Here is a 16,366-nt window from a genome sequence, read left to right as displayed (position 1 = left end):
GGGGGTTGCTTCTCGTTGTGTCTAATTTACCCCGAGCTTCGCCAGCGCTCGCCGACCAAAACATCGGAGGCACTCCAACTGCACATATGTTGTCATGTCAGGGACCGCGCTTTTTTTAGCGCTCAGACACAAAAAAGGTAACTAACTCCACGAGAACTGACGACCGTTAAGAGCTCTCTTGTGCCCAAGGCAATCTGCAGCCTCCCTCACCACCACCACCCTCATGCGGCCGGGATCGCCAGCCACTGCGACCATGCGTCGTGCCAGCAGCAGGGGCGGCAGCTAGCCACGGTCGCCACCAGCTTCGGAGCACCCCCAAGCAGCTCCCACTCCTGCTCGTCGTGTTTCCCTTCGCCTGCCCTCGGCGCCCCCGTGCAGCATGGATGTGCGAGCTCGGCTCCGGCTCTGGCTGTGGCTGCCGCTGTCCGTAGTGCTGATTTTCCGGAGCGGCGGCGCCTTCGGCTCGGAGCTCCTGGTCATGGGACTCATGCCGCTCAACGAGAGCCGGGCGGGCGGTGGCATCGGTCGAGGCATAATGCCCGCTGTTGCCATGGCCGTTGATCACGTCAACAAGGACGATACCCTCCTGAAGCGACACCACCTCAATGTCACGTGGTACGATACTGAGGTATTTTGTGATTTTTTTACGGTACTCCCACCCCCCTTCCATAATCACAATCACAACAATCATCACCACCATTCACTCAAGCAAAACACCCATATTGCACGCCTCACTTGTGGTTTAAAAAGCACGCTTAGTATTCCCACTTGCTATTCCCACGCAGTCTGCACCTTGTACGCTTGGAACGTAGCCGGGAAAATGTCATGAGGATCAAGAAAGTCTCATTGATGACAATCATTGAATTGTGCAAAACCCAAGTCAGAACATGGACTTTGACTTCGGAAGTGTGGGTGAATTGATGGACAAAATCCAGCTGAGATTTCTGTTTTCTTGCTCCGCTTAAAGCATATGCGTTGTGGAAAAATACTGGTAAATATTAGCGTGCGTTTGGAAGGCACAATGTTGTTTTGAATAGCACACAGTAGCCGTGCCTTACATCTTATATTTTACAAAAGCACCTGTAAAGCCTGAGATTCGAACTTTCCATTGTATTAAAGCAAACACTGTCGGAAGTTCCAAAGGGGTAAGTGCACCTATTAATACTAATATTCAGTTTGGAATGCATGATATAATGGCGTTTATAAAATAAACAGAAAGAGTGAAATGCATTATTATTTCAATTGTACGCAAATCAAAAATATTCTTATTATTCTCATTGTGTATGTAATATACAAAAGTGAGAGTACTATCGAATGAATAAATGAAGTAACATTACAATTATAGCAGAACATAAGCTGCAATTCTTTAGATGTCTCATGTGGTTGCTATGATGTACAGTGAGAGAAAAAAGTATTTGATCCCCTGCTGATTTTGTACGTTTGCCCAGTCTATAATTTTGCCCAGTCTATAATTTTAATGGTAAGTTTATTTGAAGAGTGATAGACAGAATAACAACAACAAAAATGCAGAAAAACGCATGTCAAAAATGGTATGAATTGATTTGCATTTTAATGAGGAAATAAGTATTTGACCCCTCTGCAAAACATGACTTAGTACTTGGTGGCAAAACCCTTGTTGGCAATCACAGAGGTCAGACGTGTCTTGTAGTTGACCACCAGGTTGGCACACATCTCAGGAGGGATTTTGTCCCACTCCTCTTTGCAGATCTTCTCCAAGTCATTAAGGTTTCGAGGCTGACGTTTGGCAACTCGAACCTTCAGCTCCCTCCACAGATTTTCTATGGGAATAAGGTCTGGAGACTGGCTAGGCCACTCCAGGACCTTAATGTGCTTCTTCTGAGCCACTCCTTTGTTGCCTTGGCCGTGTGTTTTGGGTCATTGTCATGCTGGAATACCCATCCACGACCCATTTTCAATGCCCTGGCTGAGGGAAGTAGGTTCTCACCCAAGATTTGACGGTATATGGCCCAGTCCATCGTCCCTTTGATGCGGTGAAGTTGTCCTGTCCCCTTAGCAGAAAAACACCCCCAAATCATAATGTTTCCACCTTCATGTTTAACGGTGGGAATGGTGTTCTTGGGGTCATAGGCAGCATTCCTCCTCCAAACACGGCGAGTTGAGTTGATGCCAAAGAGCTCCATTTTGGTCTCATCTGACCACAATACTTTCACCCAGTTGTCCTCTTAATCATTCAGATGTTCATTGGCAAACTTCAGACGGGCATGTATATGTGCTTTCTTGAGCAGGGGGACCTTGTGGGCGCTGCAAGATTTCAGTCCTTCACGACGTAGTGTGTTACCAACTGTTTTCTTGGTGACTATGGTCCCATCTGCCTTGACATAATTGATAAGATCCTCCCGTGTTGTTCTGGGCTGATTCCTCACCGTTCTCATGATCATTGCAACTCCACGAGGTGAGATCTTGCATGGAGCCCCAGGCCGAGGGAGATTGACAGTTCTTTTGTGTTTCTTCCATTTGAGAATAATCGCACCAACTGTTGTCACCTTCTCACCAAGCTGCTTGGTGATGGTCTTGTAGCCCATTCCAGCCTTGTGTAGGTCTACAATCTTGTCCCTGACATCCTTGGTCTTGGCCATGGTGGAGAGTTTGGATCTGATTGATTGATTGCTTCTGTGAACAGGTGTCTTTTATACAGGTAACAAGCTTTAGAGAGTATCAGAAATTCTAAGCTTGACTGACTCAAAATAATATTCAGAAAAATAATTCATATTTTAGATTTTAAATGAAACATTTAGGACCTGTAATAGCAGTGGTGCCTATGACCAAATCAACTGGAATATACCCGATGTAATCAGATCTCAAGGTTGAGCCTGGATCGTGCTTGAATGGGTGACCACCATGCACAAATGGGCTGCTATGGGGCTTACGTAGCTATTTGGGGAGCAGCAGAGGGCTGTGAAGCAAAATACGTTGTTGTAATATACTTATATACTTACACATCTGCGCTTCTTGCCTTCACGACCCGCACGGTTTTGTGAGGCCCTCCACATAGTAGTGAGAGACGAAAGGGCTGTCGATGTAGACATATTCAATGGTAGTGGTGTATAAGCACAAATACAAAAAAAAACTCACCATGTTTGTCAGAAACACAGTCTTACTCTTTGGTTCTTTCGGTAAAGTCACGTAGAAAGAAAATAAATTAAATCATAGAATACGACGTTTCGATTGCAACACAAGCAAGCGTCATCAGGTAGAACTACAATTGAGAGAGAGACAAAACACAGACACGGAGACACACAGACAGACACACAAGCAGAGAAAGACAACACAGAGACACACAGAGAGAGAGGGGGGTCTGCTGGGGCAGCTGCTGGAGCAGAGAAATTAGCATGTCAATGAATCCATCCCGACGCGACCGAGGGAGAGAAAGGTCGAATGGACCTATGATAGCCTGGTAAATTTTATAGAGAGAAATAAGCAGTTTGAGAAAACTAAATTTAGCAATTTTTTGGGAAATGTAATGCAATGCAACACAGAGAGTCGGCGAACACACAGTTAACGCATAGCCTAGTTGATTACGATCTTCAAAGATTGCTAAATTTGAAGTTAAGTGTGAAATTTGACAAACAGAGATACACAGAGAGAGAGAAAACAAACTTCCATCCTCAGCCACACACAGAGAGAGAAAACATCTTACATCCTCTCTCTGTGTGTCTGAGGATGTACATTTGTTTTCTCTCTCTCTGTGTGTTTCTGTTTGTCAAATTTCACACTTAACTTTACATTTAGCAATCTTTGGCGATCGTAATCAACCAGGCTATTTTTTTAAGTTTGTTTTCTCAAACGGCCTATATCTTTCTCTAAAATTTACCAGGCTCTCATAGGTCCATTCGCTCTTTCTCTCCCCCGGCCGCTTCGGGGTGGATTTCCACACTTCTCTCATGACTTTACCGAAAGAACCAAAGAGTAATTCTTGCAGTCACGAAAGCTTCAAATCAAATACAGTCTTACTCTGAAAATGGGCCATTGCCAAAATATAATAGTGCTACAAATGTAATTAACAGGTAGGCTTTCTCGACCAATATGATGATTCCTATATTATTTTTGGGTTAGATTGCATAAATATAATGCTTAATGGTGTTGCATACCTTCCACCTAACACAGCCAAACAATTCAAGTTGCAACTTGAACAAAAGCATGTCAGTTTAATATTATTATCACCAATCTAATAGTCTAATAATTTTGGTGTGAATGGGTTTTCAACATACCAGGTTGCTGAAACAATATCAATTGGTACAGTTATTATCCACGTGATAATTTTATGCATTTTGCTATGTCACGTTAAGGAGGGTAAACAACATCATTAAGAATGATCTAACCCACGAAAATATATAATCCTTTTACAAATTTGCCCGTTGTAAGACAGTATTAATGCACTATGTGGTGAACTTTTCTCATAATATTTTTGTTCATTCTGCCTGAGTAGAATTCTGCGCCTCACTCACAATCCAAATGTTTTGGGGTATAACATTTGCACCTCTGTCTTAGGACTACTTAGAGAGATGAGTACTGCTCAATGCTTGTTCGGTCATTTTTAAACTGTGATATTTTAAATATATATTTCACCAATCTCCCATATAAAAGTAACAATAAGTAAGAATTGTCCCTCTCCTGTTTGTTCGTAAAGGTGCTTTAAATAATGTTTAAATTATTACATTCATTGTAATTTTCAATATGAGTTATAGTTGTACATGGCTTGGGGATTCACATGATATTCAGCATCGGAGCTATGGACCAAAAAGGGGCATCAGCCAAGAGACAGGGTTAAAGCAACGCATTTATATTAATGAAGTGGGTACCTACATTGGATGGGAATCATCAAATTAAGCTAAACTTACATGTACACATGTCTGCTTCTGGCTATCATCTGCATATATATTATTCTGTCATTAAAAATAATTTTAAGAGGCCTAATGTATTCGCATGTACAGTTACAAACGGTCTATTCAAGACGTTATCCCCATTTTACGTGAAGAATGGTACACATAGTTACTGCATCTGATAGATTTTACATTTAAAGAGAAAATATCTTGCGTTGAAAAATACCTTGATGCAGAACGTAAATTGGCAGAGAATAATTATTGTCATGCATTGTGTGTGTGTCACAGAATAAATGGGGATGCACCGTTGAAACAACCTATTAATATGTGGCACTTTTGGCTGCAAATACAAAAAGGGTAGAAATTGTCTCTCCATTAATGTTTTAATAGGTTTGAACTTTCCTAGTATTTTAAATTTCTCCTGATAAAGTGGCATTTATTATGCATGGAATACAATTGTTGTGAATGCAACTTTAAATACTGTGATGCCAGAATTTACCCATAAGGTCACATTGGTTCACTAATTAACTTTCTGTGTGGAATCCCATGGTCATGCAATCTAAATCCCGAGTGAAGACATTGAAACTTCTTGTCTCCACTGTAAATGTGTGTGTCAATAATATATCACGCCTACGGATTTCTCACAATAGCATTAGGGCATTGCTGACTTTGATATGCTCCGTGTCCTCCCTTTACGAAAAGGGAAGCTGTACTTATTAATTGCCTCTAAAATGTTGCACTTATAGCCTCGCAATTGCTGAAGCTGAGCCTGAAGGGTCGCTGTCGCTAAGCTATTTTTTTTATTTGACACACACTTCAAAATATCCCTGGAGGCACATATTGATACTGACACGAGTGCTCCAACAGAGTGATGGGACAACTTAACATTTAGTAGCTGATCTGATTTACCTGCTTTTGGAAGAGGATAATTTTCCTGATAATATGGTAGCTCAATACGGTGACACGTGCATTTGATGGATTGCCTGATGAAAATGATGTGTACAATTGAGATTGAGGCAATCTGTTGGGGGCCTGAAATGGTCACGGAAGCAAATTAGTGGGATGGCTGTTTTTGAATGTACCATCCCCTACAGGATGGAAATTCATTACTGGTAAGAAATGAATGGAGGACCATAACTTATTCCAAGATAATGTAATGGTCTTTTTAAAATCTTTCCTCGATGATAAGCACAGATAACTTTACGGATTAGGTACTTAGTGTGAAATCACAGGGCCCTTGTTGGAGCTTGCTCGTGCATGTGCACTGGATGTGAAATAGTAAAAAAATCGTACTCTCAATACACTTTACATGTTTCCACATAAACGTTTTGGGGAAAATAACATTTCATAACATCACTTAAAAAATGTGTCCATGTGTATGCATTCTTTTTAATCTGGCAAATTAACAAAACTTCAAATTTGTGCATTCACGGGCACATTTTAATTTTAATAACAAGTACTGCAAACGATAAATACTACACCACTATGCGAAGTGGACTTTCAATACCTCAATTTTTGTTGCTTTATTTTGGCAGATTCTGTTGCGCACAGCAACTGTTTTGCTTCATCTTGGTTGCTAACAGCTCAGCAAATTGAAGGCAGGGCTTTGCCCTAATTTAACTGCCAAACACGATGAGCAAAAGGCTGTACATCAAAGCCGCCATTCTTTACCTTCAGTGAAATTAATTGCGTCACCCCGTACAAGGAACGGTGTCGCACCGCCGAGCATTTGCACGCATTTTGTTTCATTTGCAAAATAGAAACTGCGACATTATCTTAGAGGGGGATGACTTTGCATACGACACGTGCCCCGTGTGTCTTGACACTGAAAGCAACTGAAATTTTGCAAATTGTGGGGAAGAAACTCTGGCGTGACCTCTATCTGACCTGCATGCTGCTTTTCTCTGGGCGTATTCTGATTTAACTTGTAAAATGCTGGAGTGGTTAGAGTTTCCTGATTAAATTACAATCTCAGGATGCTTTGTGATTGAGGTGCTAATGGATTGAATAAGTAACCAGGTCCTGATACTGAGTTGAAACCCTTGTGTGTTGGTTTGTCACTTTCACTGAGCAACACACTAAACGCTTTTATGAGATTATTTTAATCCAATAACGGCACTAAACACAGTTTGTTTTGATGTACTGTAGTACACAAGACATCAGTTTAAGCTGTTGCAGGGTCATGAAGGTACGCTACTGATGTTCATTATTACGAGTATGTACAATGTTTTTGTAAAGGCAGTTTTGCCGAATTTTGTGACACTCACCGACTAGAATTTAAATTCCAAAATATCCATAGAAAATCCTCATAAGATAACAGCATTGAAAATAATTTGGCACTTGTGTATATTAAAACATTTCACACATTTATGTTATATCTTTGTAGGTACAAGTTTGTTATCTATTTCAGTAAAATATAAATTTGCGTGTTTATATTTTTTACATCTTCACCAACCCACACAGACCAGCGTGGTAAAATATGGCCAAATAACCCGCATATCCCACACGGCGTGAGGGGTCCTTTATTAGCCGTAGAATGACAAAAATGTAAATGTACGTTTTATAAGTACAACTCCTATGTAGGTTTTCATGGTTTTCTTTCGAGCTCCCTCTTTGTGGGTTTTACCACATGTTGTTTGGCACGATGTCTGACAAAGTTGCTCCACATGCTGGGAGCTCCTTCAGGAAATTAAATGACCAGCGATGTAGTTGAGCGACAACGTGAGTTGCTCAATTCTGTTTATAAATAATGTTCTTCCTCCTCACTGCCCACACACACGTGTTGCATTCTCCTTACCTCTTTACTATATTTTTTCATTGGATCGTGTACCTCTGTTAGTCTGCAATGCTGGGTAACTGGGCCCTACCAACTCTGCCTTGGTCCCTTGCCGTGGAGAGCAGAGGGGAATTCCTATAGGCAAGACCGCATTTGGCCCTCAGGAGAGTTGGTGCCCATGGTACAGTGTGTCCCTTATAATAGATCACTTTCTCAGCAGTGCAGCTTGTATGGTATAACAACATTTTAACCATCCAAGCGGCAGAGGGCAATATTTATTTTTAACCGGTTTTACACTCGTAACTGCATCGCTCTTTATGGGTTTTCAATAATTTCAAAACAAAAGAAAAGTATGTTAAATTTTGTTCTGGTTTTTCACTCTCGCGTTCAGTTCGGTCCGATTCCCAGGTTATAGATTTAAAGTAGTGGGGACAGTGGAGGAGAGGTGCTATTGTGCCAATCTACCAGCATAGACCCTGTATTTCGCCACAGACGCCCAATGCAACATAGCCTCTGACCCCCCTCAAATGCGTTGTTTTCCTCAAGGAATCTGCCATTTTTTGTGGTTTCCTTAAACATCTGTTCAGTCCCTTAGGTATCCATAGACTGCTAGTTGAGCACCTTCAATGTAAGTGAGGTGTAGCATATGCAGCAAGCCCGAAAATGCCTTATCAATGTGAAGTCTTGTTGAGTGCTTGTGTTGTTATGGCCCCTTAAGGGGGACAAGGTTTGCCGTTGTCCTTGTAAGTAATGCATGTTGAACTTCTTTTGCACTCTACGTAGCCAACCGTGCTAATCGGAGGTGAGATAGACTTATAATGCATGAGATCTCCAATCACTTGTATTCTGGTGTTCAGTTTTAATCACGAGCATTCCTAATTTGCGAATTCCGTGTAGATTTTCTGGGCTGATTCTTGTGGTAGGCAATGTAAAGTAGCTTCTTGGAGAGCCACCTATAGAGGTCGGACTGAGCAGTTTTTTTACCTTGGTTATAATGGAGAAGGATTGTACAAAATACGGATGGTAATGTATTTCATACTCAAAGCATGTAGCTATATCTAATGGTCAAGGAAAATAACAATATTTAATTGTGACGCTGTGAATGCAGCTTTTATACAATGTGGATATTGATCTTTAAATGACTGCTGATTTCTTGTTCTAAACCTGCTTAACCAAAATTAACACTTGTAATGGCCCTTGAAGTTTTGAGAAGGTTTTTGTGATAGAAGCAGTAGCAGTGCAATTAACCTTGTTTTTTATTACATGCCAACATTATCCTCAGAAGGAATATCTTACATAAACTTATAAGGGTAAATGCTCATTAATCGGGTTTGTGGTTGATGAGTGTTCTTTTTTCAAAATGAATGGGAACATGGATGACAGGTTATGCGATCGAGAGAGGCACCCATGAGCCGATGCTGCAGTAAAATAATTATGTTGAGTTAATAATTTTTCATAATTTTTACGAAATGTGCTCTGGTCGTACTGAAGAGCATTCACACATCGTGCTCGCTGAGAGTGGCTGAGTTAATGAAAGCCAGCACTATGGTCTTGAATTATTCTGCAACTGTCTCATCCTTAAAAAGCTTAACTAAAATAATGATGTGCACAATACAGCTCTAGTTTGTGTATGAGGCTCTTGATACGAAGCCATGTTTAAAAAAAGATTAAATGTGTCAATCAAAAATCAATGCATTAAAATGTACAGCTGTGTACGGAATGTTGTTTGTCATTACAACTCAACCTATCGGAACACTTTATTGGAAGTCGACAGTAGTTGTTGTAATGCGATTATGTAAACGAAAACAAAAATGTTATTTTATTTGTAATCTTTACTTAAAACAAATTGGTAGAAATAATAATATAACAAGAATTAAACTTGCCCAACTTGCCATTATTATTGGTCAGCTTCTCAGTACCATTAAATGTAAGTTATTACACAATCGTCAATAACGTTCTGTCTGGATATTATGAATGTAAAAACGATCTATCAAGCACTATATGTGATGGCATTTCCATTTGGCACGTAACTTGGGCCTACAGAATCCAACTTAAGCACTTTCCAGCAAGGAAGTCAAGGACTAACGTTGAAGGAACGTCAGTTATTTACGTCATGATTTGATTGAGATTTGTAAGTGTTTTTGGTGTAGAAATACGGACGTTGAATCAACGGTATGCCACTGATGACTATAACAATCCGAGAAGTCAAATTTCAGTTCTCGAAGAAATGTTCTTGCTGGAGAGTAGTACCCATTTATACTGCTATGGGGAGGAGATTTTATGAAACTTGCACCGTTGTTTCAGGTGCCGCACTAGAAGATGGAGTTGAATCAGTAACCTTTTTTATCGTCAGTTCAGGGTGCTAACCGTTACACCAGGGTGGCACCTCGTACAATATATGTTTGATTTAGTAAATATGTTAGATTTTGGGCCTCCAATTCTTTGAGAGGCACAATATGGAACGTTTATATTTGAGCATTGCCCTAAAAATAACAGTTCCGTTTTTAATAGATGCATCCATTTTTATATTAATTATTTATAATAATTTGACTGGATCACTTTAACTCCCTATTCCCCCTAGTCACTCATGAACAGCTAATATGTATATGAATGTAGAATGTATTGTATAAAATGTCCTGCACACGTACATGTATATATTTAGATGTAGACTTATGTTGTATATTTTGTACTTCTAACAAGCTCTAGTTTTTTAACTATATTACAATGTTACCAGACCGACGTTGCATAGACGTTGTATTCTTGTTTCTTCAACATCACGCCGTAATGTCAACTAAAATTCAATGCTGAAAAAAAATTCACGTAACCCGCTGGATTACTTCTATTGACAAAAGCTTGGTCATGTTTATGTTATTATCTGAACTGCAGGGAAATCTACTTGTATTCGTTACTCTAAATAAAAAGCATGTCATAAGACTGCACTCAATTTGTTGTTTCCCGTAATTGCATTGTTTTCTCTCGGCTGTCATCACCGTGGCGGTGACGTGCGCGAAACTTTCATCACATTTAATTCCCGTTCTTTTTTTCGTGGGCGATGCATGACTGCAGACGTGGGCTTGTCCGTGATGCTGTTTTTAGTCCTCCCTCACTCTTTTGTGGCCAACCGCAAAACCCGACTGCGTTTCGCATTGGTCACAGTGTAGACGTAGCGCAGTCATCTCATTAAAAAAACTTTGTTTTGATATCTTGAGGTTTTATTGTTGTTTGTGTCGTGCGTCTTTATGAACGCTTGTTAATGTGATATGGACAGCGTTTTCGGTTCAATACGCAACGCGATCGTGATGGCTTTATCACGTGTGGGTGTTCTGTAGGGCTGTTATGTCACGTGTCTCTTTTCAACAACGTGTGGGGTATTTTTATCCCGTATATGGATGCATTCAAGTATCCTTTTGAAGACGATGAATTAATATATATTAACAGTGCCTAATTAACAGCAAACTCATTTTATCCGTGATGATAAGAAGGGGACTATTGGTGGTTCCTATTATCCATGTTAAGACTCATATTTTAGGATTAAATGTTCTCTAAATTCCTCCTAGTCACAGAGAGCTGTGGATAATAGAATACATTTGTCAATACTTACAAATTACTCCTCTTGTCTGCACTCTCTCAATTCGAGGGCACAGATAATAGGACAGATAGGAGGAGTGTGGTCGTACAATTCTGTATCAATAAAGCATTGTATGTGTAACGTGCCTATGACCGCATCACCCGGAATGCACCTGATCTTGTCAAGTCTTGGCAGATAAGCAGGTTTTAGGCTGCTGTGAAATATGGATGGCAGCAGAGGGAGGTACAGCTACATATATTATTGTACTCGATGTTCCCATTTATATGATCCCCACCTTCACCAACCCCACCCCACACAGACCAGCTTGGTGAAGTGTGGTGAAATAATAGCCATGACTTAAACGGAGTAGGCAGGCCCTCATCCAGCAGTGGATTAACAAAATAGTTTCGATGTATGTTGAACTTCTTTCGCACCGTATGTAGCCAACCGTGATAATCGGAGGTACAGAAGTTGATCAATTGATTTGTTATTGTGCAAAGTGTTCATTAGCATTAACCTAGTACTGACCTGGGCTTGGTATGCAAAATGACCAGAGGCTTCATGGGGGGTAACTGCCACAATGCCTGCTACTCATGGACAAGGATGCAACAAACCAGACCTTGATTGCTGCTTTGGTGTCTAAATTCTGGCAATGTATTTCCACAATTTATTTTAATGCTCCACCAGGGTTCTGTTATGGATGGTGTTGAACCATAAATGTACCACAGCAACTGTATTCTTCAAATGATCTTCAACATCAGAAAGATCTGTCCATTTTATTTTCTGTAATGAATTGCCTTATGTGACCTGAGGGAGAAGGGTGAATCACACCTGGGTGAGAAATAACACCTTGTTAATTTCTGTTTTTGAAATATATAATTCGTATTGGAAAAAGAGAAAAAGAAAATAATTAATGTAACAGGTGTCCCTAAAAATGTTAAATCAAGAAAAGATAAAGTAGCAGTCTACGAATGGACAATGCACGATACAGTGTGAAGATCATATACATTGGCAGTGCGGTATAAACCATAATTTGCATGCAACTATTATTGTGTATTCCCATTGATATGTAATGCACATCACACGCTTGATGATAACTTGCAGAGTGACATAAGATATGATGCATGCCCATCATTTGTATCATTATCATGTGCAAACAATGTAATCGATAGCAATTATTTTCAGGTAGAACAATTTGGTCATTGCGCTCTACCTAGACTGCCTTTAATTTCTTAGGTGGCACCAACTGCTCTAACAGTGTCTGTATCTGGCACCTCCAATATACCAGCAACACTACCTAAACCCAATTGCCATCTACAGCAAAGCCACTTGGGAAGAAGTCTTACAACGATTTCCAGGGTAATTGGCCATATTGGGCATTAATAACAGCACCACAATAGAGGTGAGTTGCAGTTGAAGGAACAGCAGGAAGAGCTCTAACAATCCTCTGTGACTATTACAGTACTTCACACAAGATTTCCGTCAGCGTTGGGCCACTGTGTGAGTGTAAAGGAAGGCCTTCTGGATGGCATGACAGTTGTTCGTTGTTGTTGACAGCCTGTAATGTTCCATTGTTGGGAAAAGACCTCCCCACATCTTCTTCCATTCCTCCATTACCTGCGTTGTTCTTGTAATGCAATTTCTGAGCTATTTGCGTGTTTTCAGTCCATTAATGTTTTGTTTTCTGCACCCTTGGTGACAAAATCACCCGAAATGTGCCTAATCTCGCCAGATATCGGGAGCTAAAGTAAGGTTGTGCCTGGAGAGTGCCTAGATAGGCGACAACCATGCATGATTATCAAGAGTTGAATTGTTGTACTGTACTGTACGCTGTCGTCTATGGCCCCGCCTTTACCAAACTGCACTCACCAGCGTCGTGAAGCATAGTCAAATAACGCTCATCACCCTCATCGTGAGGGGAGGCCCTCAGCATCAAGCAGTGGATTAACTAAAAGGGCTAGAAATATACATTTCTGCTTAAAACGGGTTCTTTAGTTTACTTAGGAAATATATAATCTAACTTAATAAACATTGCTTGCTCACCAACATGCAAGGAAATACTACGTTTTATATTATAGCAGCACGTCACAGGTTGGCAGATGACAAATTAATTTTGTTATAAAAAACACAATATGTATTTTGTGCCAACCCCCCCCGAATTAATTTTCACCCCTGTATTTTAAGCCATTATAAGTGGTGTTAATTAACGAAACCTGTCATATTTGCTTTCTGTAAAAAACTCATCGAATAAACGAGACAGAGTTATAAATAAATACAGAACCGTATACACGTATACAGGACATGATCTTCATATATCATTGTCACGATCATCAATCTATTTGTATTAATTAATATATGCCGTTTAAGGTTTAGGCTCGGTTCATAATTTGTTTGAACAAAAAAATTCATGATTATTCCTGAAAGTGGATGGTATGTTTCTGATTTCATAAGGAAATTGAGGTACAGCTAATTTTTCCCAAATTGCTTAAATGTGCAAAGAAAATCAGTTTGTTTTGTTTCTTCCGAAAAATTATTTACAGTACTGTACTAAACTTGTTCATCGTGAGAATACCTTCGTAGTTTCAACATCACCTAGTATTCTCTGCACTCTGTTGTTGCCGATATTTTAGTGATAAATATTGTAAAGATGTTCATACTGGAGGTCTGCAGTGAGTAAGAGCCTCGAAAAGGCACAGCTCATGTGTTGGGGGATGCATGGGGTCTCGTACTTTTACGTGTAAGTTGTGGAGCTCAATCCTTGTGACTATATTTGGCTATCATTCCATCACTTTTTGGTGGAATAATGGCTGTTTTGATATACAATTGGAAACATTACATCTTTTTGTTCATTCACGTTTGGCCAACACCACACAATAACGCACCCGTTTATTCCCACTTCTCATGTCACAATTAGGGGATGGCCCAAAGCGGGTGGTGTTATTGTGGAGTCATCTATGTCAGAAGTTGTCGACAATTATGTGTGGCTTGTGCGGGTAGCATTGACAGGGCATGGCGGCACATTGTGCACATATTTACATGCTTTTTAGCATCTCTGAAAATGTTTTATGCATATATACGTTAACCATAGAACTGTTTTGTAGTGCTATAAACATTTAGCTAAGTTGTGTTGAAGGCTCACATTTACACGAAGATGGCAGTTATAATCAAGCCATATGAAGCTACAGTACCCCATATTTAACACTCAAAGTTCCACACGCAGATTTAAGAATCCTTTGCTAGCCATCTCACAGACCAGCGGGCAGTTTCATGAATCTTCACACAATTCACCAACTTTTACCTCCAAAACACAAATGTCAGGATTCCAAAAAAGTGTGAAAACAACCTCGGCGTGAATTGCAGCCCGGTGATTTGAGTGCATTTCCATTATACATAACGTATAGTGTACATTGGAGATATTTTTTTCTTCTTATAAAGAACAGATCACAGCATATGTTTATTATGGCATTTAATTATTAACTTAAAGTATGTTTACAAGGAAAACAGAAACATTTACTAGCGATGCTATAGTTAACAAACATCAACACAGCATCTTGAGATGCATTTCTATTTCGATGTTATATAATTTCATGTTGTATTGCATTGCAATACACTGTTTGCAACAAATAGACTGCACGTAAAGATGTTAAATGGTGGTCGAGGCAATGAAGACAAGACACAAATAATATTACATATCAGTAAAATATTCCTGAATTACCATAGTTGCTGCAGCATTATAATACGAACTCACATTCATTACTAAAATGTGTATTGATCGGTGGTGCTGCACACTTGTAATCCAGAACTTTGGAGGCGAGGGTTGATGGATCACACATGCTTATGACACTATCTTCCTCTGGTTATCGGGGTGCCATAACATGGATCACCAGCAGAAGACAGTTCAGCAAAATGTGCACTAATCTCCAACATGTTTAATCTGTAAGACATCGTGTTACCCTATCACAGGTGTGGGTTTTTTCTGGGTGCTCCAGTTTCCCCCAGCACATATAACATGCATTCATTGACTGAAGACATCTTTATATATAGAGGATCAGAGGGGTTGGGCAATTGTTGCCACTGGCTTAGTGCCTGACTGCTTTCCCGCTTGTCTTTAGTTTCTCGTGTCTGTGAGTAATATATTTATCTTTGAGAGTAAGCGAATAATGTGCACGTTATTATTGTCATCAAAGCTTGAGTATGCAAACTGTAGCCATGGGTGAAGGTGTCACACAACAGTCAGGAATAATTCTCCACAACACTCCTCGAGGTAGTAAACAAGTTCTGCTACCTCATCTCCACCGTGACCGATATAACCTGTTGCTCAAAGAAGAATTAAATGTTCGCATTGTGAAAGGCAACAACCCCTTTTAGCAGACTCATGACGCATTTGTGGAACAATTACCAAGCTATTCAGACACAAGTGCTGATTTACCAAGCCTGTGTCATTTGTACTCTGCTGTATGGTAGCGAGACATGGATCACCTACAGCCACCAAGAGAATATGCTCAGCAGCTTCCACCTCTGCTGTCTGCATCACATCCTAGTATTATTTGGCAAGACAAGATCACCAACGCAGATGCCCTTGCCCAGCATACTGGCCCTTCTATATAATAGAAAAGGCTTTGTTGTCTTGGACATGTGCACAGAATGCACAATGGATGCATACCTAGATACATGCTCTACCGTGAGGTAGCACATTCCAAAAGATATACAGATGCCCTAAAATTTAAGCTTAAAGATGTCTGCAAGTACCTCTGACATCGACATCAACACCGACACGTGATAAGGCTATGGCAAGGGAAAGGTAAGACGGGCGTGACGGACTCTCTAGGATTGGCTCATGAATCCGTGTCCTTAAATGACTTCAGAAGGTCCGAAATAATCACGAACTAGCGAAGCAGTGAGCCGGCAATGAGTCATCCGCGGTGGACTACAAGTGCGACAACTGCAACAGCCTCCAGGATCGGCCTTTACAGCCATTGTAGGATGTGCAAATCAAACGAAGTGAAGTCTTTCATATTATTGGAAGAAAAAAAGCCTTGCAACTTCCACCGTCTGATGTTGACGGAAGGATGCCATGGAGAACCTTGTGTAAACCGTTACTGCCAGAATAAGCGCATCAGCTGTTGGACATGTTTTCATCTTTTAAAATGTTTTGCCTTG

At 40.3% G+C, this 16,366-nt stretch overlaps 1 protein-coding gene across 1 annotated transcript in view; it reads left to right on the top strand.

Annotated features, from left to right (window-relative positions):
- Positions 1-379: 379 nt before the first annotated feature.
- The window catches only part of LOC144723435 (gamma-aminobutyric acid type B receptor subunit 2-like), a 162,231-nt gene continuing 146,244 nt past the window's right edge, over positions 380-16,366 (top strand). Inside the window, exon 1 of the mRNA XM_078602198.1 lies at positions 380-628. Within this exon, the coding sequence (XP_078458324.1) occupies positions 380-628 (249 nt within the window). The remainder of the gene's footprint in view (positions 629-16,366) is intronic.

This window comes from Lampetra planeri, chromosome 1 (assembly GCF_965212315.1).
Source record: "Lampetra planeri chromosome 1, kcLamPlan1.2.h2, whole genome shotgun sequence".
In the NCBI taxonomy this organism is placed as follows: Eukaryota; Metazoa; Chordata; class Hyperoartia; order Petromyzontiformes; family Petromyzontidae; genus Lampetra; species Lampetra planeri.
The sequence above is the reverse complement of the archived record's forward strand: the minus strand, read 5'-3'. Positions and strand labels throughout refer to the sequence as shown.